This window comes from Neopelma chrysocephalum, unplaced genomic scaffold, assembly GCF_003984885.1.
Source record: "Neopelma chrysocephalum unplaced genomic scaffold, ASM398488v2 Primary Assembly neopelma1_22b, whole genome shotgun sequence".
NCBI lineage: Eukaryota > Metazoa > Chordata > Aves > Passeriformes > Pipridae > Neopelma > Neopelma chrysocephalum.
In genome coordinates, this window is record NW_020897690.1 from 11,900,766 (window position 1) to 11,925,318 (window position 24,553).

The 24,553-nt window shown below is 35.6% G+C and overlaps 1 protein-coding gene across 3 annotated transcripts in view; it reads left to right on the top strand.

Annotated features, from left to right (window-relative positions):
* Positions 1 to 24,553, top strand: part of TMEM245 (transmembrane protein 245) — an 85,206-nt gene that overhangs the window by 12,070 nt on the left and 48,583 nt on the right. Inside the window, exons 3-10 of one of the 3 annotated variants that reach the window (XM_027680261.1) lie at positions 901 to 1,002; positions 1,870 to 1,977; positions 5,340 to 5,426; positions 6,756 to 6,968; positions 10,726 to 10,895; positions 15,829 to 15,852; positions 21,808 to 21,912; positions 23,216 to 23,298. In XM_027680261.1, the coding sequence (XP_027536062.1) occupies positions 901 to 1,002; positions 1,870 to 1,977; positions 5,340 to 5,426; positions 6,756 to 6,968; positions 10,726 to 10,895; positions 15,829 to 15,852; positions 21,808 to 21,912; positions 23,216 to 23,298 (892 nt within the window). The remainder of the gene's footprint in view (positions 1 to 900; positions 1,003 to 1,869; positions 1,978 to 5,339; positions 5,427 to 6,755; positions 6,969 to 10,725; positions 10,896 to 15,828; positions 15,853 to 21,807; positions 21,913 to 23,215; positions 23,299 to 24,553) is intronic. The other 2 variants (XM_027680244.1, XM_027680253.1) reach the window with 2 other exon arrangements.

Sequence of the window (24,553 nt, forward strand, 5' to 3'; positions counted from 1 at the left end):
TTTAGACTTTCACTTGTGATGGTATTATTATTATTGTGTTGACAGCCTGCTGTTAACCAAGGCTGAACCTGTAAAATGCATTTAATAGTAGTAATAGAAGCAAAAAAAAATAATTCTATCAGTAGTCAACAAGCTTGTCAAGATGATATCAGCAATATAAAATACATTTGCCAGTAATCTATATAATGTGTTAATGCAAATATAAGGTTATAGTAATATTTTAGATTTACATTGCACATTAAATATAAGAGATTATCAGCTTATAGTCTCATCACAGAGTTTATGGTGGAAGTATCATGCAAATAATAGAAGACTATCATGATAGAAGGTTTCACAGTGTACTGTGATTTGCTTTGGTTTAGCAGCAGGTTTCACAGGTTGTTCTGACCATGTGGGGATGCTTTCCTGAGGTTTTAAGCTACACATAGTAGCTTTGCATTTGCTTAAATTTTGACAGTCTTCTGTTTGTTGGAAGTACGGGCTGAATAGCCAAAGCCTAAGAAGGCCCTGCTCTACCCCACTCTGTGGAGATCTAACATGAATACACATTTTTAGGGGGAACTTGATCTGCCTCATATCTAAAATATTCTCATTTTGTGTGTATGTTCGTGTGATTTTGCAAATTGTTTTTAAAATTGTTTTCTGTATCAGCATAGTTTAAATTCACTTAAATTAGGAACAGTAACAACTTGATTTATTCATTGAGAAACTTGTTCACCTGTCTTTTCTATTCTTCCTTTTCTTGCATATGGAAAACTTGTTTGTTTTAAGACACTTCTTAGTCTTTGCCTAGGCTGTTCTTGGTTAATGTGGTGCCTTTTCAGGTTTTGCTGAATGTAAAGTTTATTAATGGTGTCATTTTTCTTGTTAAAAAAAAAATCCCAACACTGTATCTTTCAGCTTCTGTGGCAGGTTCCTGGAGGATTCCTGTATTTCTGGTTATAGTTGTTCTGATGACTGTAGGCATGTTGCATGAACAGCAGAATGGAAAAGAGTCTTCTGGTAAGGACAAGTCACTGTTTCTTTTATTGTTGGAGGCAAAAGTTCTGTACAGTCATGTGAAAGAATCTGGACCGTATCCCTGTAAATTCAATAGCACATGGATTTCAAGAATTTTTAGTGTGTTTGTTTCAAAGTGGTTTTCTAGAGATGAAGTGAATCTTTGATTCTTTACGGAAAATGTTTACAATGGACTGATATTTCTTTGCTATGGTAAAGTAGTGACTCATTATTAAGCCCGAGTTTCAAGCATAATCATAGACCATGATTTTTGAAATCAGAGGATAATTTTGAAAGAAATGAGCAATATGGGTTTAGTAGCTCCTATAATACTGAGTATGAGAGAAATTGAGACAACTCCATTCAGGAAGTTTCTTATATCCAGTCATTAATTTTTAAAATACCAGTTTCTTAAAGTAATGGTTTGTGTTAAGACTTTGAGAAGAATAGGTTTTGCCTATTGTGAGTCAGTTTTGCAAAAAATAAACATCAGTTGTTCCTGGTGAAGAAAACTTTTTTTCCTGTCTTGCTGTTTTAGTTGGTTAGTAAAATTGATTAACTGGGATAAAAAGTTTTTGAATGATCAGACTGCCAGCAACAAATTATTTGGTTGGTAGCAGTTCATTAGCAAGAAAAGCACTAAGCAAATAACTGTTTTTGAGTTTTGGCTCCAAAAATTGTGTTTAATACTAAAATTAATAGCACTCATTCCTGTTTGGTCATACTGAGTACATATAACGCATACAAAAAATAACAGTGTCTATCCATATAATTTCTGTTGCCTGACAGCTTCAGTGGGTATCAAACAGAAAATAAAACATTTTAAGACTTAAGCTTTTCTTTATTTACATACATGTTTATATTTTACAGGGGCAGAGCTTCCTGGTCAGATGATTTCCATTGCTGCTTCAACAATTGCCATGGCAATTTCAATGACAGAAGATGAGTCTAATAATGAACATTCCTCCCAACCCTCAGGTGACTGAATACTCTGTAAGAAACATTTGAATTTGCTCTAAAGACTTGAAATTGGAGAGAATTAAGAACAAATTTCAAAATATTCCCTATCTCTTAATTCTGTCCAAAATAGTACATTTAAACTGCCCTTATGAATCAGGTTTATCTGTTTTTAAAAATGTTAAGAAGATGCTAAAATAAAAGCTGTCTTGCAAAGGATAGTTTGTGTGGCTGTCTGTATGTTTTGAAGGCCTGACTAGAAGGATTTACTATGGTTTTGGTTTTTTTTACAGTGATTTTTTTTCTTGTTCTTTGTTATTATTTTTTTGTTTTCCTAGCCTTTTGATTTGTTGGCAGTTACATGATATGACTGGGTTTTTCCACCAGGTACAGACAGACTGGAATAATTTTTGTATACATCATAGTGAGAAAAAACCCCACTTTAACCGTGGCGTGGTCTAAGTCCCTCCTACAGGGAGTTTACTTGACATTGTAGCTTGAGTCACATGATACTTTCACTTGCAATAACACAACTGCCTTGAAAGAGTTGCAAAGAAGGTGTTTAGGTGTCCACCACTGCTTTTGAACCTTACCATCATTTTTGGGTTTGTCTTTGATGGAATGCTATACTAGAAAATTAAGCTATTATTGAGATCTCTGGAAAAAGTTTCGTCCATTTCCTGCAAGTAGACCAAACAGATCATTCAACTTGAGAGAAAGTGAAATTCCAAAACTTATTTTTCAAATGTGAGAAGGGCAGCTTTAGACAACTTACTCTTTTCTTACCTTTGTTTCTACATTTTACATGACTATAATCAAAATATCATCTTTAATTTTGGAAATGAGATTTTTTTTTTTGAGCTGAATTTTCAAATCTGGTCAAGCAACAGGCAACAAAAAAAAAAACAGGCTCACACAAATATGCTATGTAAGTGGTTGTGTTCTTTTTGCCTTTTTTTTTAACTTATCAGTTTTAATTTTTTTCACTTCTTTAAGACAGTTTTCATTCTGTTTTTAAGAAAACTACAGCAGTTTTAAAAAGGTGTCTTTTATAGTGAATGTTTTTTTGACTTATCTTCTTGAAACAGTTAACCAGATGGGTCTTTTTGTCTTGCAGATTCTGTTATTGTTTTCCTGCCCAGCAGGAAAAGAACAAATATGGAGTTTCCTGTTAACTCCTAACAATAGTTGAAATACTTTTGCAACAGTCTGTTGGAAATTAGCATTCTATTCTGTGATATGTTAAGCATAAGTTTGGCCATCTTTGGTTTGGATCTTTTGTGAATGGTGATGAAACATTATTCTTGTACAGCAAAAGGTTTTACCTACAGGCTTAAGAACCTACAACTTTTTTGGTTTTCCTTATACTATACTAAATCAATTGTAGAACAATCAATGCTTCTTGTTTTTACTGTTCTCCATGTGGCTTAAATTTGTTCATTGAAAGACTGTGAGGGGAAATAAGCTGTGTTGATTTTATAGTTTTTCTGAACACCCATATTTTTCCATATTTTGTTGTTGAATACTGATATGTAGTACTGGGGGCAAGGAGTTTAATGATACCAGTGCAGGTGGTCTAAGTGGTCCTTCCTGGTATTCCAGGAGTTTCCAGAATATACAACAAAGGAGGAGTCTGCAGCTTACGAAGCAGATACCACTGCAGTACTTTTGAGGAAAGATTCTATTGTCTTGTTGGCTTTGGCTCTCCTTTTCGCCCTCTGCTTCTTTGATTTCTTAAAAAAAACCCGCATAAAAATATTTTTCTCTTGAAATTGTGGAAAGACATGGACAACTCTCTGTTAATGCTGCTGTTTTTTTTTCTTCTTGGGGATGAGAATAATTCAAAATTCTATGACAGCAAGAAGTTGACGTGACAAAGAACGTGTCTTAATTAAATTAAATTAAAAGAACGTGTCTTAATAGAACAGCCTGAAAATGTGCTTTTTTTGTTATTGTTATATTCAAAGAACTATCATGCATTCAGATTTTGCTATAATTCTTTACTGAGTATGTGTTAACTGTTTAGACTGTCATACTTTCATTGGTTGGAATATAGAAAGGTGTTTTTCAGGTTTCATCTCAAAATATTATGAAGCACACTAAATGAGATTTTACGGAATCCGAAGTTACTCTGAATCACTATACTGATAGGTCTTTTTTCCCCATTTGTGTTGACGAAACGCTCATGCCTTGGTTTGTATCTTGCCCACAGAATGTGACTTTTTTAATTTGCAAAGTTTGGTGGCTTTCTGGGCGGATCACCTTTGTGAACTGACTTACGATATAGTCATCTGAATGGCAGTTCTGATGCAGGCATGTTTGTCATGGGGAGAATACTGGGTCATTGGCAGTGCCAGTTTAGTTCTGCTTAAAGTGCTGTGGAACTGCATTCTGAAGAAGTGTTCATGTCTTCGGGTCCCCTAAGATTTTTTTAGTCCTTCCCCCCCTGCTCCAAGCTCTTACCCATTTGTTTTGCATTCTGTGTACAGTTTGCTTAATAGAGAAACTGTAAGAGAATAAGGCTGTTTGATTGGTATTGCTCTTAACATTACTGTTGTTGTTATTTAGTTAAGGTTTTCTTCATTGCAAGAAAAGGTCTATCAAATTTTTCATTACCAAAAGAAGGAATTTTTTTTTTATTTCATGAAGATGACTCTACTAAGGACTTTTTTGGGCAAAAAAAGTTGAATAACTTTAATCTTAGGCATAGACTTCAGCTTATTGTTCTGTTTTAGCTTTTAGCGCTTCCTTTTCTTTGATAAATATTCGAGCTTCTGCTTGTTGGAATGTTACTTTTTATGTTGACTATATTAATTTTGGATAAAAAAAGTAAGAAGTGTTCAATAATTTGAATTGATAGAGGAGATATAGTTATGGATATACTGCTTCCAAATTTGTGTTCCTTTAATGCATCCGTTTGTTTCTGTTAGTACTCTTCTGCTTCATTAAAAACAGGCTGAGAAGTACAGGGGAATCATAGACCCTCTTCCATATGACAAAAGCAGTTTGTCTTTTTAGGAAAATTTCTGTTTGCAGCTAACTTTTTCTCTCCTCTTATGAAAAATTAACATGTGTCTTTTTCTCAAAAGTATAGTTTGTGTGGTGGGGCTGGGCATCATCCCTTTGAGGCACGTCCTAATTTGCCAAGAACCACCCTACCTGAAGCTTCTGCTCTGTTCAACTGCTTGCAGAGTTCCTTCTTTCACATTGCATGCTGTAATTCCAGCATTCTGAAGTTCCACCAAATACATAAACAGCAACTAGCTGATGTTTGTCATCATCCCAGTGTCCATCAGTTGGGTGAATCAATAGATCTGCATTATTGTATTAGTGTGGTGGGGAATGTGTTTATAAGCTCTAAAAATAGTTCCACTTACTTGTAGAACACCAGTGCAGACTTCTGCAGCAAAAGAAGAGCGTTCATCCAGTGTGTGAGGATGTGGAGTTTGTCACTTACCACTACTGTACACGTATGACAAATCAGTCTTGTCTTTTTGCATATTCAAGCTGTCATGCTTTAGGCTAGAAGTGGCCTTAGTGACACATTGCAGCTAAAAACGCGTGTGTGGAACACGAGTTGTTTGACTGATGTGCATGCAGTGTGTTGTAGTACAGTTTTTACAGCAGTTTTTCTTCATGGGAGAAGATATGTCGATGTGACACAAGTCCAGTGAAAGAGTTATGTTCGTTGTTTATCAACTGTGGTATGTATCAGCATAATAAATTGCCTTTTATTCTTCAGCGTAGAGTAACTTTTCAGGTTTTCCTCTGTGTGTGTTCCTCCACTATGGCTGCAAATTTTTCTCAAGTAGTGGTGTGTTGGAAATGTGTGCGTTTTGACACCAGAACAGAGACTCAGCAAAAGTTAATACTGGTGTTCTCAGGGAGAGATTCTATGTAGAGTGGCTGAAGATGGATTTGGTGTCACTCATACTAGGCAGACTTGCCAACAAGAAAGTTAAGTAAATAATAAATTGCCATGTTCTGTATACAAGAATTTTAATTTGAACAAAATTTTTTTGGCATGAAATTACTATTTACTGTTCATGTATTAGGGTCTTTTCCACATTGGTTCACATTTTTTAATTGAATTTCATGTGGGCTAACTTTGGAGTGAGAGCATGACAACATTTGTTACCCACTAATTTATGCTTGGTGTTACTAATGTGTGTTACACAAGCAAGGAATTTATGATAACAGCGTGAGTGCTATGTTTGTGTTGTAAGTGTTCAGGAGGAGTAGTAGTATAGTAAGAAATTGGTAAGGTACAAGCTTTCTCTTCAGTGTATGCTCTATAATTTTTATTTTGTTTAAATGAGCTTCGAGCGAATCTAAGATTCCTTTTTGAGTACTTGAAGTAAAGGGAAATCGAAGATTAATTTTAAGACTTCAGATTTCTTTTAGAAGTGAATTATACTTCGTGTTTTTCATAGTTTTATGGTTCTTTGATAAAATATATTTGGCTTGTAATTTGTCTGTAGTGACAGGAGGCCTCTTAGAAGCTGTAGAAACTTTATTTCTTTCCTCCTCCCAGCACTACTTGGCATGGTGTTACAGGATGTGGGAGAGCTTACACAGCCCTACTCTGACTTTTCAAAATGCAGATCAGTGCCAAGGCTGTCTTTGACAGAAATTACCAAAAACACCCAACCCCAAAACAAACAGCAAAACACAGCTCTCTGCCCTCCTCCTCTGCCCCAGAAAAAAAAAGTTAATTTAGGAATAGGGAGCATATTCTATTTTGTGGTGAATATTAATGTGATAATTTCCATTTCTTTGTTTGCATGTGTTTGTTTTAGGAGCAACAGAAGGTGATCAGCCTCCACGTGCCGCACCATCTATCTCCTCCTCTTCATCTTCTTCTGGGAACAGACAAAGACCTGAGATTGGATCTTTTCTTAGAAAAAAGAAAACGAGTGATATTTACTTTGTTACACTTGTGTGGGCCATCGTCATTGTTCAGATCTGGCTAAATTTTTGGATTGTGCAGCTATTGCCAGTGCCTTTTGCAGGTAATAATCCAATTATTAGAAATATTTGTTAAATGATGACTTTAGTAACCTTAGGCTCTGTGTTAAATAAAATAGAAGGAAACGCTTGTAGGCTTGTATGAGTTTTAATTTAAAACTTTTTCGAGACTTGTTAAGATGAATTTTAGCTTCAGATAGGAAGATTGATGTGCACTGTCTGTTGCAATGTAGTGGACAACTCTGTAAAATTGCTTCGTCTGTTGACTGTTGTAGTCACTTGAAATAATGGAGTGCCATACCTTATGTAGTAAAAATACTTCTAGTTTAGAGAAGTTAGTTTTTCTTCCTCTTGTTGTCTTCCCTTTCATATTTTTGCACCTATACATAAAGAATACTCCAGCTATTATTCAATAATGAAGTTTTGCTCATGTTAACTTGTAATTTGTATCAAAAATAGGTTACTGGGCTCTGTGGGCAAGTTAGGTTGGCCAAGCCAAGTGGCCAAGTACTCACAAAACCAGTCACTCTTCCTGTCTTTTAATGTGGGCTTATCCATGAGCTGCAGTCCCTTTTTTATGAAGGTACCAGCTCAGGCCTCCTATCCCTAGACCACAGTCCCTTCAAGAGGTGTACCTACTCCAGCATGGGTCCTCCACAGCTCTGGTCCCTCTGAGCGATGTGCATTTCACTGTGGAGCATGTCTGCTTCCCTGGCCTTTTTATTGCCTCTGTTCATCCCTCTGTTCCTTCTTCCTCTCTAGTCACTTGTTCTTTCTATGTTCCTTCCTCTTCTCCTTGTCTGGTGGTTTGTGCCCTTTCATAAATACTTTTTCACCAAAGCACCACACACCTGTGCCTGCAGGGCTCAGCTTTGGCCTGTGATGGATCTGTTCTGGAGCCACCTGGAACTGCGTCTCGCACAACTTGGTCTCTCCTTGTGAAGGCCACCCCAGAGGCCACTCTGCTTCTAAAACCTTGAGATTTGCACGCAATACACAAGGCTAGTGTAAACCATCTAGCTGTGCATCTGGAAGTGGTGGCCGTGGGGCCCTATGGGCTCCGAGGGCTGTGAACTCCTGGAGGCACAGTAAAAAGAACAGCTGCACCTTTGGCTGTGGCACTGTAGCAGCAGCTCAAGGGTGATGTGATGGCTAGGCATATAAATAGCTGAGTGTCGGGTAAGAGGAGAGAGGAGTTTGACCTTTGTTTCATTTCGGTGTAGTTACTACAGAAGAAACTTCCCAGTTTTGGTGTCTAGGTATCGCGAGAAACGGCTATCAGAAGTGATAAAGAGATTAGAAAATGAATTTTAGACTTATTAGAAGAAGAGCTTATGTGGCTTAGTTTATTGAAAAGTCGAGAAATAACTTAACCACTGTTCAGAAATGCCTACTTGGGTGGGTGGAAAAATGGATGGAACAGTTCTGCAATTAGACAGATGGCAATGGATGGTTTTAAGCTTGAGCCAAACAAATCTAGATTAAAGTGCATATCTATAAATGAAACAAATGAATACTGCTGCTGCCAGTCATTAGGTCTAAAGTAACCACCCAACCAATAAACTTATGCCAAAAGAGAAATTACTTTTGGGAATATTTGTGACTTATTGCCTTAGCAGTGACACTAGACCATTAAATGCTTTTTCTTGGCATATAGCTGAATATAACTGGATCATCACAAAAATATTACAGATAAGCAGTATAATGATGCACAAAGCCAAATTTAGAACAGTGGATTATATTAAATGTCAGAAGGTGAATTATGATAATCTGGGATCATCATAAGAGAGTTAATAGTAAAAATATTTGGAAAATAGGAAGGCTTATGAAGCAAGCTCCCTTGCAACTGTTCAAGTTTAATGAGGCTAATAACTTTAGGCACTTCTGAGACCTTAAGAAGAATGCTTCTAGTATGTAAAAAAAAAAAAAAACAACAAAAAAACCAAAAACACCAAAAAACCCCTCCCCAAAACCTTAAATAGAAAGGTGTTAATTTCACCAGAGTTCCTTATATTGGTGGAGAGGACTCACATGAATCAGCATTTAGATTATTAGAAACATCTTGGTACCATTGACATTTTTCCTTGAATGCATTTGTACTTCAATGGAATGAGGTAATCTTTTAAAATTGCTTAGTGAAGAGGGTGGAAAAATTATACTGTAATTAAACTGTAAAATTAAAAATTGAAAAGACTGCTATGGATTTAAAAGCTAAGCAGTAAACCAGGTTGTAGAACACTTGTAGCATTTCGTTCAGTGATATGACCCTGGGAATCCTGGTATTGCCTTTTTTTAAGATCTTTCATTTGCTTCCTTGCTTGTTCTGTTGTATCCTTTTTTTCTTTTGTCTTCAGGTAATTTTCTGCTTCCTGGGATGTTTGGAATTTCTTATTAAGCAGTCTTTTTTAATTTTTGCTCACGACATTCTAATAGCAGTCTTTCTTTAGCTTTTTCTCTTTTATCTCTTTTTAACCTAATATAATGACAGACATTTGCTTGACTGTAGCACCTCCTGACATCACCTTTGCAATGAATGTACATTCAGTTATTTTAGATGATATTGTTCAAATACTAGTGGAAAGTTAGAATGCCATTTCAGGTGTGTTGTTCACCTTGTAAAGTGCGAGCTTGACCAGTTTTGCTAAGCAGCAGTTTGTGTATTGACCATGGGTTGTATTTCATCATACAAAACTTCAGCCTGTAAGTTTGGTGATGGCACTCGCACTGTATTTTCTCCTTTTTTGTATGTTTGACACATGATTTTAGTGGAAAAATTTTTGGGTTATTCTTTCTTTAAGAGAATAAATCCCATATTTGCCACATGGTGGTGCCAGAGGGTAAGTGAACCAAATGTCAGCAAATTGATGCACTGGCACTCCCGGAACAAGAACATAAACTATCACAGGTGTGGCTTGAGAAAATAGGCTATTGTGAAACTTTGATAAATGCCCTGTGGATAGTGAAAGTTAACCTTTTAGGCTATGTATGTTATTTTATGCATCTCCAGGTAGAAGCACAGTGTGAATTTTTCAGGATGAGGTAGTGTACTGCTGACTACTGTGGAGTTAACATATGGCAGTAAGTAATGAATTTAGTTTGGAGAATAGTCTTTCATAGTGAAAGAAAAGTGTTATTAAAAATACATTTTAATGTAATGAGAGGGAGTTCAGTGTCAAATGTAACCAAGACAAAAGACTGATCTCAAAATTGGCTTTTTGATATTTAAAAGCAAAATCTCTCAGTAGTACTTCTGCAGAAGATTAAAATGGATGCTTTACTGTGAAATAAATCTGCTGTCAGTTCCTAAAGGAAAGGTATAGTTTAACAGTGTAAAGGCCTAAAACTTAAGAATTTAGACTGAAAATTTTCTTTTATGTGTAACATAGAAGTTATGTTATGCTGTTAATGTTCTGATGTTAATGTTCTGAATGTGGTATTTTACATGGAGTCACCTGGCATGGTATATGTATGAACATGTGAGAAATCCACTGTACTGGAATCATGGAATGACACCTTCTTGTCCCAGATCTTGTTCAACTCTGTTAGCTGCATTATTGAATACCGTGCAGGCACCTTTCTTCTGCTGTCATCTAAATTCCATGTGGATAAGCATAGCTGTGAAGCGAGTGAGGAGATTACTACTGAAACCACTTGAAAATTCCGAGAGTGGTTTCTAATGGGAAATAAAACTCAAAAGTCTTTTCCTTTCTTTTTCATAGGTCTTTCAGAATGGAATAGATATGTAGTCTTGTAGTGCTCGTCTGAAATCTCTGATACTTAATTTCCTTCTTGTGGTTACAGTTTGGGCACTTAAAAAACTTGTGGTTCATTTTGGAGTTTTGAACTTCTTGGCAAACCATTGCAAAAGTTGGTGGCAATTTGTTGAGAATTTTGTGAAGGAACGTCGGGAAGCTCTTGCTCCACGGCCCATCAGAGGACTTGGAAGTGTCATGCTAAAGCTTGACAGTAAGGTATTTCTACTTACTTCCTTAAGCAACTTGAAAGTTTGTTTTATTCTCTGTTCACCATATGCTGAGATGCTTTGATTTTAAAATAAATGTCTGTCACTAATGGATATGTCTTTCATGTGAAACTATCTGTTTTATGGTGTATTTTAAACTATGTCTCTTCTGTCACTATTCATACACTTAAGTATACATTTAAATTTGTTAAATGATTACGTGCAAAGCTTGACAGAAGTCACTTCTCAAATGTTGAGTTAGCTTTATAAGCTTCCTTGTCTGAGTAAGGCAGATTTCTCATAGTTTAGTCACAAAGATTTTGAAGTTAAACTTAATGAGCTTTAGTGTGAAGGATAAGATGTTCCTACTTCTGTTGTGAAAACTTAATTTAAAAAGCGAACCATTGTGTTCTGTAAGTAGGGACGGAGATAGTTTGGACACATTAGTTTATACTGTGTGGAAGTATAATTGTTGAACAAAGTAATATGGTCACACAGAAGCGAGTCTTCCCTCTATAAGAAAAGAAGTATGTGGGGTAAAGTATTTGGGAAGTACCGTAGAATAAGTCATCTGTGTTACCCTCCATTCTCCCCCACTCAAAACATTCTCACATTTGCATAGCAAATTGCAGAGCTGGAAAACTCTGTAAAATTTATGAAGTGTCATTCATTCAGAATTTAGGTTTTCACATAAACCGATAGATTATTTTATTTGTAATAGCTCTGCTGGTGTGTAAGAATGTGCTTTCTGTAACTGTTGTTGAAATGTTCTCTGCTTTAGAAAAAGCCATTATCTCACAGTTCCTATAACTGAAGAGCTGAACTCTGTAAGTACATTTGTCAGAGCATCTATACCTTGGCAGATCGGTCTGCAGTTTATAGCTCTGAATTCCTACAGCAGAGGGAAGAGCTTAAGCCTGGATCTAAAAGGGTAAATGGATGTCAAGAGGTCAAAAAAAGCATTAAAAGGGCTCTAGGAAAAAAAGTAACAATTTCACGGGGTTCATTAAGGAAGAGTTTGAAAAAGGAAAAGCCATTCAAAATGCAGCTATGAACACAATAAAGCAGTTTTCCAAAGGTAGTGAAAAGTATTAACATGTTGGGATAAAAGCTTACATTATACAAAGCTTTTCATTAAAAGGTTTTGTTTTGTAAGTAAGAAGACTCTGTAGACACAATATTGAATGTATTGTATTTCATGAGTTGTCAAGTTTAGTGTCCTTGTATTGCATAACTGTATGATATAGTATCCTTCCTAATTCCACTAAGTCTTTTCTCCTTAAAGAAGGTAGGGCTTTAATGTGCAGCAGAACTCCCCGCTCTTCAGCTTAAATTTATTTAAGGTCAGTTTTATATTCATGTCGTTCTTGTCTAAGCAAAAGAACAGTGTTGGCACAACTCATTTCTCCATCTCCCTTCTCGCCCCCATTTTTTAAATTATAGTCATATTTATTCCTTCTGAGTCTTTGCTATATGTATTAAAGCAATTTAAGCTCTCCTAGCTGTTAGAAGAAACACACTTGTTACTCTGCATGATTCTGTTGTCATCATTTGTGCCTATTCTAACTCTGTTTCAGCTGGCTTTTATTATGGGTGGCTGGAATTATGTGTTCTTCCAATGCTTATCACACTAATGCTTCTATATCTTTTAAGTTCTACTGGCTATGCTTATTCTGTGTATTGTAGGATCATGGATGCATCATATCTCTTGAGAATTTGGGAAGCAATGCCACAGAATATTGGCAGTTGTCTTTTCTGTGGGGACAGGGAAAGAAAAGGAATGAAAGTGACATCCTTGCAAGATTTTTTTGAAAGGATGGATGAACTGTATTTAATTTGGATTATCAAATGTTTTGGCTTCAATAGGGGCTGTTGAAGAGGAAATAAAAAATATGCAAACAAAATAGAAATTTGTGGAGTAAATTGTCACAGCTTACCTTTTCTGCATCTGTGTGAGAAACCAAGACTGTTGGATCGTTTCCTTTGCAATTAGATATTTAACTTTTTAATATTTTATTTGTACTTTGTTTTCATGGGAGGTGAAGCTGCTTAGGGTTTTTGTTTGGTTTATTTGGTTTTTTATTTGTATACTATTTAATTGGAAACTGAATCTCAGCATCAGAACATATTAAGGCCCTTACCAAAGTACAAGCCATTGACAAGGTTTGTTTCACGCAAATATTTAGTGGTACTACCTGGTCTGGCAAACATAGTATGCCCAATTAGGAAATAGTTCCAGATTTGAATAAAATGTAGTGAGGATGAAGAAGACAGAGTGGCATGTCTTTTTCTCCCAAACAAAGTTTAGGAGGCTAGTGTAGATAGTCTGGAAAATAACCCATTGTGAATAATGGGAGAGTACTGTGCATGCATACAAATCTGAGATTTACTAATTATGTCTGTTTTTTAAATAAAAGCAGCAGGAAAAGAACTGCTTCTCTTCTTTCCAACTGCTCATCCACCCCTGGTTGTCTTGGAAATGCAGACAAATTTGAAATGAAGAGAAATTTTGATCAAGAGAAAAGGAAGTAGGGCATTGCTTTTCATTTTCCTTATAAACGGCAGGTCAGTCTGTGCCTGTATGTGCACACCTCCTTTAAATGTGGACTATGAAAATAGGATGTCCTTACTGTATTCTTTAGTCCCTGGTTGTGCATTCACCCCATGAAGTCAACAAATGCAGCAGTTCAGCTGTGAGAGACTTCCTGGAGGAAAGAGTAGGGGGTTTTCTGTTGTCATCCACTGAGTCATCTTAAAATTTAATAGATATGGGATCATGCATATTGTTCTCAACAATTGAGAATTAATAATTTAGTTTACTGATAATTTTTTATTTTAAAGAAGACTGTTGTCTTTCAATATGGTGACTGTAGTTTGATTATAGAGTTTGTGAGGGAGTTCAGCAGCATAGGCAGTAGCTCAGCTGCATGCACTACACTTTTACTAGTTGGAATGGGCTTTCTGGTGGACCTGAGTGAATCATGTAGTTGTTATATGCTTTTTCTAGGTGTAGCTCGCTAGAATTTTATATATGGATTGTTCAGGATGTTTGGACTTTGGGTAAAGTCAATGTTTATTTCTTCTGGTACAAAGTTTACTATGTAGGTAAAGCCAACCACAGAAAATGAGCAGAATCTTTATCAGTGCATGTATTATTATAGGAAATACTTTCATAGGCATATGAGATTGTAGATAAATAGTTTTCCAATAAAATACTGGAAGAGTGGCTATGGTCTTAATACTTTTGGATGACTTCAAGATTAGAATTAAGGTGTAGCCTATTTTCAAATGTAGATTGATTACATCTGTAGAACTACTTACACATCAGTATTGGTAAGCTAGTGGGCAGGTAGGGCCTCTCAGGTATTGTCTTAAATATTAATAAGAATATAGTTATTTTTTACTATATCATATAGTGTTATTTCCTAGTTATTTGACCATAACATATAGTATTATTTCCTAGTTATTGTATATATCATCCAATTCCAGGAGGCTGAAGTCATAGAAAAATACCAAAGACTTTCACATTCTGCTAAAATCTTAAGCTGATGATAGAGCTCTTAGCTTTTGTTGTATTTGTAGGGAGTTGCACAGTGGAGAAGTACCATGAGACCTATGTTTTTTCCAAAATAAACCCCATATATAATAGGGGTATAGATGTATAGATAGTATTTAATATGTAGAAGTAAAGTTAAAGGTAAAAGTATGTTGTTGAATCAGTAAAGAGCTTTACCTGTTTTCACTGAAAAATTATTCCACAGGTGAAGAAGTAAAATAGAAACAAATTCAACAATGTCAATTTGAGGTTTTTGAAGCTTTGTCATTGCTTTCTATCACTGTGATTCTTTCCATGAATAGTAAAAGCTAGCAAAAATGGATACTTTATGGCATATTTTGTTTTCATGTTTCCTGATGTTCATGTTTTTTTTGTAAATCTTTTTCTTGCTTCTGTTCTGACTAAATTAACATGAGATTTTTTAAAATTCGAAATATTTTTACCTTTTGTTTTCATTGGGAGCTAATATAATTAGTGTCAACTGGTGAACACGCTAGCATTCAACAGTCTTGTTTTCAGGAAGAAACAAACTTCGCATACTTGATCTTAACCTCTAGCACAGATGAATAACAACGTTAAAGCTTTTCACTGTTGTGATTATACTGCTAATTGATTACTAATGATTAGAATTAAGAGTATAGTGCTACATAAACTAGGTCCTAAAATGAGTGTACTTGAGCATATGGATGAGTATCAGTAAGGAAAAATAATGGTAGTGCAAAAGGAGAAATTAACTGTTGACTATTGAGAAGTGCAAGGAGAATTATATGAAATCCATACATTTATTTCATCTACAGTTTGCTGTTGTATGTATATCAGAATTAATTATGTATTTGATATTGTGCCATTGAATGTGAATGTTTTAATATAAATGTAGTACCAAAAAAAGTATAAAATTTGTTTAACAGTAATTGATGTAATGGGAGTGTTTTGAAATATATAGGAAACTGCCTGAATTGGGAGTATTAATGCCATAAACAAGTATCTCATATTAAGTTTTGGTGTTTTGTTAAAAGTACCCTTCTCAAAGTACTTTTACAAGTCCTGCTCTGAAATCTGAAATGGTAGCTCTCAGTATAATTGAACTGGAATTGCCCAGGTTATTCTGATAGCTCTGTTAAAATTATTAAAGTTGTTCCTATTTGTTATATCCCTACTTGTTTCAAAAGTGCATGTTAATAGTAATACCTAGATTCTTGCATTAGAAGTTACGATCTTTTCTTCCTATTACAGTTTACCTTTGTGTCTAAAACAATTTCATTTTCATTCTGTGGATGACTTTGCCTGCCTGTCATTGCTTTTTTTCCCTATTACTGCATTTTTCAGTAATTTTCCACTGTGTTGTCTTTTTTTCCCTTTTCTTCCATCTCCCCCTGCCACTGACAAGCTGTGGCACTGGCTTAATAAGAAGGTAAATAAAGAGAAAAATTGTGATTCCAACTAATGGATTCTGTGGTTTTGGGGAGTTTGATTTTTTTTTTATTATTTTTATTTTGCAGCATGAACACTCCTTAACATGCCTTGCTTGTAGATTTCTCTCTCAAATGCCTCTTTTCCAGCTCTTGATATAAGCTACTGAAGGTCATATAAATCTACCTGATCTCTTGTCTTCTACTCCACTGAATGCACATAGTTAAATGTTTTGTACAACAGAATATTGCATTAGTGTTTCAAGTAGCAGTTTGATTTAGTGGCACTTTTATTTAAGAACAGTTGATCTCCACCTAGTCCCCACTTGTACACATCATGAAACCAGTTCTCTCCTGCTCTGTAGAGCTGTTCTTGCTCAGAAAAAGCATCAGTGAACTAACATGGGAGTGGCGAGGGTGTGAAGCACAGTTGTAAAGCTGAGTGTAAGCTCTTGCAAATAGTGCATTGACTGGTTTCAATCAGTTCTGTAAATCTTTCACTTTTGAAGTGTCAAACTTGCCTGTGTACACAGGCATAGTACATAGTGTACCGGGAATAAATACATACATACTGATATGGAGTGTACTGGGAGTGAAATGAGACTTTGCGTGGCCTTAGAACTGCTGAATCTAACAACAGTCTGAAGGGAAGTGAGGGCTAGTAAAAATAAAATAAAAAATAAATGATAAAAAAAATTAAAGTAGTTGATATAGTTAAAATACTTTTTTCCTTTTGCGTGACTTTCAAATATGTGTGACATGTTTTATAAGAATTGTCATTCCCAGTTCCCATGGTTCATCTTAGCCAGCTAGGTTTAACTATTGTTCTTTGGGGAACTGTCATTCCAAGAGAAGTTAAAACTGATTTGGTGCAATGTGTGACTGAAATCTAGACAGGTACTCAATGCAGTAATATCTCTCTGGGACTTGGGCAGTGGCATTGCTTCAGACAAGCATAGATCTGGGAAGAGATGCCTATAGCGTGTGCATGGCTGAAGGACCTCAGAGTTTTATAGGTCAAAATCTAGTGTGTGATAAAATACCCATAAAAGGTCTTTGTAAACAATGAAATGGGACTGCACAGCTGGTATCTGCAGTGGGTGGCAGATGAGGAATAATGCTGCATTTAGTGTGTAGGCTGTGCAACTATAATGATTTTAGGAAATTTGATCTTTGGTATTTAATGAGTGAACCCAGGGTTGTATGTTGGGGGGCTTTCTGTGTTTCTGAACAAGAGGGTACAGTTGCTTGCTTCATGATTTAGTTATAATTGTCCACTAAGAGGAGAATTTTTGAATGTTCTTTTGTCCTTGACTATAGTTTTCCTGGTTTAAAATTACATTTTTATTTCCCAACTTTGAAATGTTTGTCTTATGTTAGTGCCCTGTGGTTAGTAAGTATGTGCAACCATAACCTTTCATATTTTTTTTTTTGTTATGTATTGGTTTGTTAGCACGATTCAGGTGAAAGGCTGAGTTCAGGGAGCCACAGATGAAAGTTTAGTCTCAACTACTTCTTTTCTGGCTCTGAATTTGTCACTTACTTGTTTGAAAATATTGATAGGTTGCAGTGTAATTGCTTTAAACTGTAAAATGTCTGGATTTTAATTTTAAAGATTTGAATTATTTGGCAAAACCCTGTGGATATAGTTTCTTAACAGATTGGGATTTGTTAGTTCCTAGGAGTTATTTTTGAAAACTATTGGTTTGCTTTAAAGTTTCATAGGTAGAAATCCTGAAAGTCCTATAGTGTTACATGCAGCGTTGACTCTTGTGCATGAACATATAGTAATAATATTATGATCAAGATGAAAAAATGTGCAAACAGTGTCAGGATCTTGTGGGTTCATTTTGTTGTGGGTGGGTTTTGGTGTTTTGTTTGTTTGGTTTTAAATAATTTAAAAAAAAAGTCGTATACTACCAGAGGCAAAGAAAAGAGGGGATTTGTAATAAGAACACTGGATGCGGTTACAAGGTTGATTTCTTTTGTGCCTTTCTCCTTTTTACCTGTCTTTGAAGGGAAGTGCTTCAGAGAACACCTAGGTAGATTTCTGATAATCCAGCAGGAAATTACAGATACATCACCTGGTTATGGTAGAGTTTGAAATGATGGTTCATTGTGACTCCTGGTGACAAAACTCGTTAATTCCTGTTCATGGTCTATGTAGCCCAAAATATAGAATAGGTTCAGTTGGGCTAGCATGATTTTTTCTTTATAACATTTTCTATGTCAGGACTCTTTAGAAGGAATTGCTAAATTCTGCCATTGTTGTTGGAGGGACACTGGTGTAAATAGACTTGAGACCCCATGTAAACTGTTCCCTACCTTTTCTGGGTTAACTACTCAACACACTCATTTCAGCATAACCCTTGAATGTGTTCTGGTTACAGGCTTCCCTTCGTTCTCATCAGATGATATTAATGAGATGATATCCTCAAATATGAACTGAACAAAAGAGAAATAACAAATCTAAGAAATGCCTTGTAAAAACAATCCACATAAATAGTGGAGCCGTTTACAGACAAAAAATAAAAGTCCTTGTTGGTAATTTTATGTAGATTTAATTGAAAATTAAGTATATGCCCAGGTCTTCTTCACTGTGTGAGTAATGCAGTAAATCAAACATACTAGAAAAACTGTTGCTCTGATGGCTATGCCGTGTGAAACATGAAAATGTTAATTCATAAATGATGTATCATACTACATAACACGGAGAACCAGTCTAGATAGTAGGATTTCTGATAAGCATGGACTGTAGTTCTGTTACAGCTTAGTGTAATATAGTTTGTATCATCACCCAAAAGTTGAAAGAGGGAGAACTTGCAAATTATTGAGAAGCTTTCTAATAGAATGCAACTCATCTTAAACTTTTTTACAGTGAGCTAAATTTAAAAAAAAAAAAAAGTTGATAACCTTTCCCTTCAAAACTGTGACAATGGTTTTAGGATAGTTTTTTGTGGACAGTCTGTCACAAATCAGTAACACTTCAGTTTGGTTTTACAAGTGTGACCTTCTGTAGCTTAGCAACCTGGCTTTCCTTTACCTTTGCATAATTTTGGATGTTGTGGCAGCATCAGCTTTCTGCTGTTGACTAACCTTTAGATTAGAAGCTTGAAACTGAATAAAAAACTTCACAATCTCTGGCTAATGACTAGTGTTTAGTCAGTACATGTTTGTCTTTGTGTGCATGCCGATGGTTTACAGGAAGGATGTAAAGGGAGGTCTGGCAGGGTTTGGGTGAGAGTGAAGTCTAGACCTGATTCTGGGTAAGTACAAGCATGAAGGGATTTAACAGCAGCCTACTTGCGGTTACATAGCACCTATGCATTATTTAGCATGAGTGTGCAAAAGTGAGTGCTTACTAAGGAAGCATTGTGGGTTAATGTAGAGGAAGGAAGGGAGTTTCAATAGCCAATAAAACAAAAAACCAAACCAAACAAACAACAAAAAAAAGAGAGGAGTAAATACAGCCCTGACTGAATAAAAGTAGTGCATCTGCTTTTAGTTCTGCAATACTCAGTCCAATTCAGTCCTCTCCACTGATACATCAGTACCAGTTATACAACTTGGATCTCCTTAAGACTGTGTTGAGAGATGTTACTGCAGTACCTTAACAAAGCTGGTTTTCATTTGTCTTGCTTGGGCTATCTGTCCAAGTGAATAAAGACAAGGTGGGCTTGCATGACTGAGGCTGCTACCTGTCATAGTACATCATCAGTGCTGCCATAGTTTTACTAACTAATTTAAAGGTAATTCAGGCTTTACATGTGCTGTGGCTGCTTAATGGAAGTCTAGGCATATTTAAACCCACAATACAGAGTGTCAAGAAAAGATATCTTGTTCATCATGTGCTGTTTCAGAGAGAGTCCTCATCCTGATCTCAGGCCTGTTGAGATTACCCCTCACAATCATCGAGGCTAGCATTTTTTGAAGGCTCTTTGGAAATACTTCCGATTTCATGGATTCAGTGAATCTGATTAAGCTGCTATATGTAAGACTGCTGGATTTCTTTTATCCCTAACTTAGAAAGTAAATAGAAGTTATTTTGAACTTTGTCTAAAGTAACAAGGGCAGCTTTAATTTTTAACAGCTTCAATTTTTAACAGCTTCCTTTTGAAGCCCATGTTATAAAATTTCCATCCCCTGACCATCTAATATTTTTTTCAGTGATATTTTTGATTTCTGTCCTTTAAAGCAGGGACTTTTATTTCTTGCTTCCCTTGTATAATCTTGCACAATCATAGATGTGTGTGAGGCTTGGAAGGGCACAGCAAATCCTGTTTCAGTCTTGTTTCCAAGGAGGTAACAGCCCCATATAGAGGTTAGTCAAAGTTTTTCAGAGAGCTGTGGTAGCACTGGCAAGACATTTCTGATGGCTGAAATATTTCAGCAATGCTGAAGGGTGTTAAAAATATCCAAGACAAAAGATCTTGCACATTCCTTCATGTTCGCTGATCCTTTCTTAATGTAGTGCAGATTTTGTTACAAAAACTTGCTGGCTCAACACCTTGTTACTTTTAAAATGATTTTACATTCTTTTAGTTTTTGTCATCATTTTGAATAACGGTTCTAAAATGCTGAATATAATCCTTGTGTTAATTTAGGTCAAACAAGGAGCTGGTTGTAAAAACTTGAAGTTTAAAAATAATTGCTTGATGTACATTAACTGCTCAGCTACTACAGGATGAACACAAAAAAATAAAAATTTTTACTTTTTTCAAATAGTAGATCTAACTTCAGTATTAACCAATTCAATCATCACACAGCAGTCTGTAGAAGTTAGTTGTTCCAAGGCCAATTTCACATATAGGGATAGGGTAAACAATGAAGAAAGAATTAATGTAAACCATCAGCATGCATATTAGTAGTTTTTTAAGATCTCTAACTAAAAAGTTACCAACTTAATTGTTGATTAACTTGTACTCAAAAGTACTTTCACCTACTACATGTTAACTTTGACCTCAGTGTTCTTAAAGCACAAATTTTACAGTTGTGCTGCTGCTGCTTTTTCCTGTAATAATGCCAGATGGATTAGCATTGGTATGTGAACAATAGAAGCTAGAAAAATGTATCTGATCAGACTTGCATGGGCTTTCACACCTTTTAAGTCAACAGTCAGTTTGTGTATGAGATGAAGCTCAGCTTCCACTATTGTAGAGCACGCTGCAAAGTTGTGTGACTGAGCAGTTTTATTGTTTTGAATAACATAGTCAGAATGTCTCTGATCTTAAGTGGTATCGCTATTTGTTTGTGGGCATGTATAGAATGGGCCTTTTCAGAACAAGATACACACCTGTTTCCTATATCAGTAGGTTTAGCTAATGCATGCTTAATGCTGAGCATCCTTTTGATATTGGAAGTGGATAGAAATAGTGAGTGCTGAATAACTGGCCTGATATTCAATAATGTAGAAACCTCACTGTCCCATTTCAGTTCACAAGGTGATGAGCAGCTCCAAAAATTTTATTACTTGCAAAAATACCTCATTTGTCATTTAAATGGCTCTTAGCTATCCAAATCTGGAAGTTATGATTGTACTTTACAGTATGCCTTGATAACTTTGAAGTCCTGTGCAGACAGTATCTGTAAGTTTCCAAGTTGCTGAAGAACATGAAACAAAGATAAATTTCTGGGTTTTAACTGACATGAATGCTAGCTTCCTTAGTTCTAGTAAGTAACTGTTGAATTATTGCTTGCTTTGCAGAGAGCTTGCCGTGTCATGTGGTAACGTGTAAATGTTTTTTGCAAAATCACATGCCATACCATGACCTTAATCATGCTAACATCGCTTGTTAATTGTTCATCTCCAAGCTTGGGCATAAATGCTGTTTGATTAGAGCCTGATTTTTTACTGTGATTGTAAATAAAAATAACAATACTGTTGTATAGTCATATAGCATTGCTTTCATTAAGTATTAATTTATATGCCATAATTTGTTTATTTTTTTTCTGCACAGATGATCGTGTGGTTGGAGAAAATGCTAGATAAAATAATCAGCATTTTTATAATATTTTTGCTAGTCATAGGAACCCTCCTGCTAGCCCTGCTCCTCACTGCAAAGGTACAGTGTGCTAAGAAATGTAATCACAGAACTTATTTTCAATGCTAATGGAGATTGCTGATATTTATACTAAATTGTATAGTTTAAAGAATTTATCTAAATATTTAGTAACTAATTGCTCTGAAGTTGAACTTGTCACCATTCCAAGACTATAAAACATACAAAAATATAGCAAAATCTCAGTATTTATATTTCTTTAGATTTCTGTGTCTATTTACCTATATGTCAAGCCTAATATATAGCCATTCGGAAATACAAAATTTATTTTGGTAAAAGAATTACTAGCTTATATATTACAGAAACAGATTTGTTTTGCATCCTGTTACACTCTCCTTGTCAACAGCACAGCCACTTAGAATTTTTTCTTTTTAATTACCTTGCATCAGAAACATATTTGCAAAATCCTTAAGGTGTATTTGTCAATCTTTTTATGTGATTGCCTGTAATAACCTCATGGTATCCTGTTTTGACTTAAATGTGCTGAGATTCATGATCAGATGTTCTTTGAGACTGATTTTTTGTTTGTGGCTGGTTTTTTTTTTGCTTACCAGAAGAGGTCACTCATGTACTTTTTTTTCCTTTATTTTTCCTTAATGGAGCTGTGTTTATACTTGAAACAGTCAATGGAGGTTGAATGTTTGACTAGAATACAGTTACGGAACAAAAATCAATGGGTTCTGATGTCAATATCCTTTTTCCAAAATGTAGACTTATATAATGTTGAGTTCTTAAAATGGAAAGCTTTAAAAGTTGTGCAGACATTCCTGCCTAAAGCTTCCTTATATTCATAAAAGGACCATTAAGATATTTATAAAAGGTGTCTTTTATCATTCTTATTGAGGAATTAATTTGGTGAGGCACTTCATAGCATGGCTGGTTATGTTAGAGCTAAGCATTCATTAATTTTTACACTTCTTTGATCCATGACTTAAAAAGGCTTATCTAAAACTGTGCTTTGTATTTTAGTACTTCCCTTGACAGCACTGCTGTATTGTTAAATTTTTTTTCCAATGGTGTGATAAGGTTTAAATTTCCATTTGCTATTACTAGTGATAAAAATTGTCAGAACATAATGATTATTGTATTGTCTGAGTTTTTTTGGGTTAATGGCACGTCATTCTCCTTAGTGGGTTGTTTGCATTGGAAGAATTATTCTTTAAATGTACCAACTGGTCACTGCCCCCTCACCTGCCATCCTCTTCCCCACCCCCTCAAAAAAAGGGAAAAAAACGAAGTCTTTCTGAATGTAGGAAGAGTTCTAGTTTGCATTACGTAACATTTCTCCTCTCTATATTTAATTTAGGTACATCAAGAGAGTGTTCACATGATTCAAGTCACAAGCAGCTTGATCAATGAGACAGTAGCCAGTCACCCAGAATGGGCAAAGTAAGAATGCTGAAGTTAAGCGAATAGTATAGGGTGGATGAACAAACTTCCAGGTGCTCTTATGCATAGTTTTTAATTTAAAAAATTCCCTAGGGGAACAGAAATGGGGGTTACTCTTGCAGGCAGATGTAAAAGCTGAACTCCTAGGCAGCAGGAATGTTTATGCATTACTCTGGAGGACTGTCAGTGTGGTATCTCATTTGAGGATTTCCGTGGAGAAGGACAGCTATATGAACTTCTCTAACTACAGTTGTGGAGAGGAAACTTTTGTGGTGCAGAGACTAAAGAGGTCAATATTTTTTCCCTTTTGCCTGTGGAAGAAAAGTACTGGCAAAGAATGCTCTCTCTGGAAGGTTGCAAGATGAGAGCTGAATTATTTTTTCAATGTGGAGAGCTTGCTGGAGAATGCCTTTGGGGGAATAGGAGTGGAAGACAATGTTTTTGGAGTGAATTGAAGAAGAGTTCAATGGTGGAAAGAACGGTGGATGGGGAGAGTTTGGTATGAATCAGTTGGGAAGGGCTGTTCCTATTAAGAGTAGATGTGTATAGTGTACGCAATGGGAAGTATGCAGTAAGGTTTAGTGTATGTAATGATTACAGTAAACGCCAAGGGAAATACTAAGGGAGGGAGAAGATTTTGAGAGAAATGCATCTAGAGAAAAACAAGAGCACACTGGTGAGCAGAGAAGTGATTACATGAACAGCAGAGGGGGAATAGGTGAGATTGAAGGACGGAATTTTAAGGGGGGGCATGTTCCAGATGGCTTTCATTCTGCTGCAGCTAAACAGACATTGGGTAAAGGTTAGGTACCAGGAGAAAAAATTGTCTCCCAAACAAGAATGGTTGACTTTTTTCAAGGGCACATTTTAAACAAAAATGGTGGTGGTTTAACAGTATGTAAAGAAAGTACATGCTGTATTATAAGAGCAAAATGATTTTTCAAAAACAAACCTAAAAGGATATAGTTAATAACCACTGTAGTAATATGTGTTTTAGCACTACTTAAGTAATCACAATCAAGAGAATGAAAAGCACTTAAAATGTGTTTTATTCCTTCCTGACATTTCTTTGTTTGGCCTTTCTGTTTTGCCATAAGATGAAAGTAAGTGGGACTAATGAAAATGGAAATTTAACTGTCAAAAGCTTATTCACATAAAGAAAATACTGGAGTATTAATTGAGTAATTAGAAGAATTTTAGCTTAAATTTTTACTTCTGGTATTTGCATCCAAATTTGAAGCATCCAAACCACTGT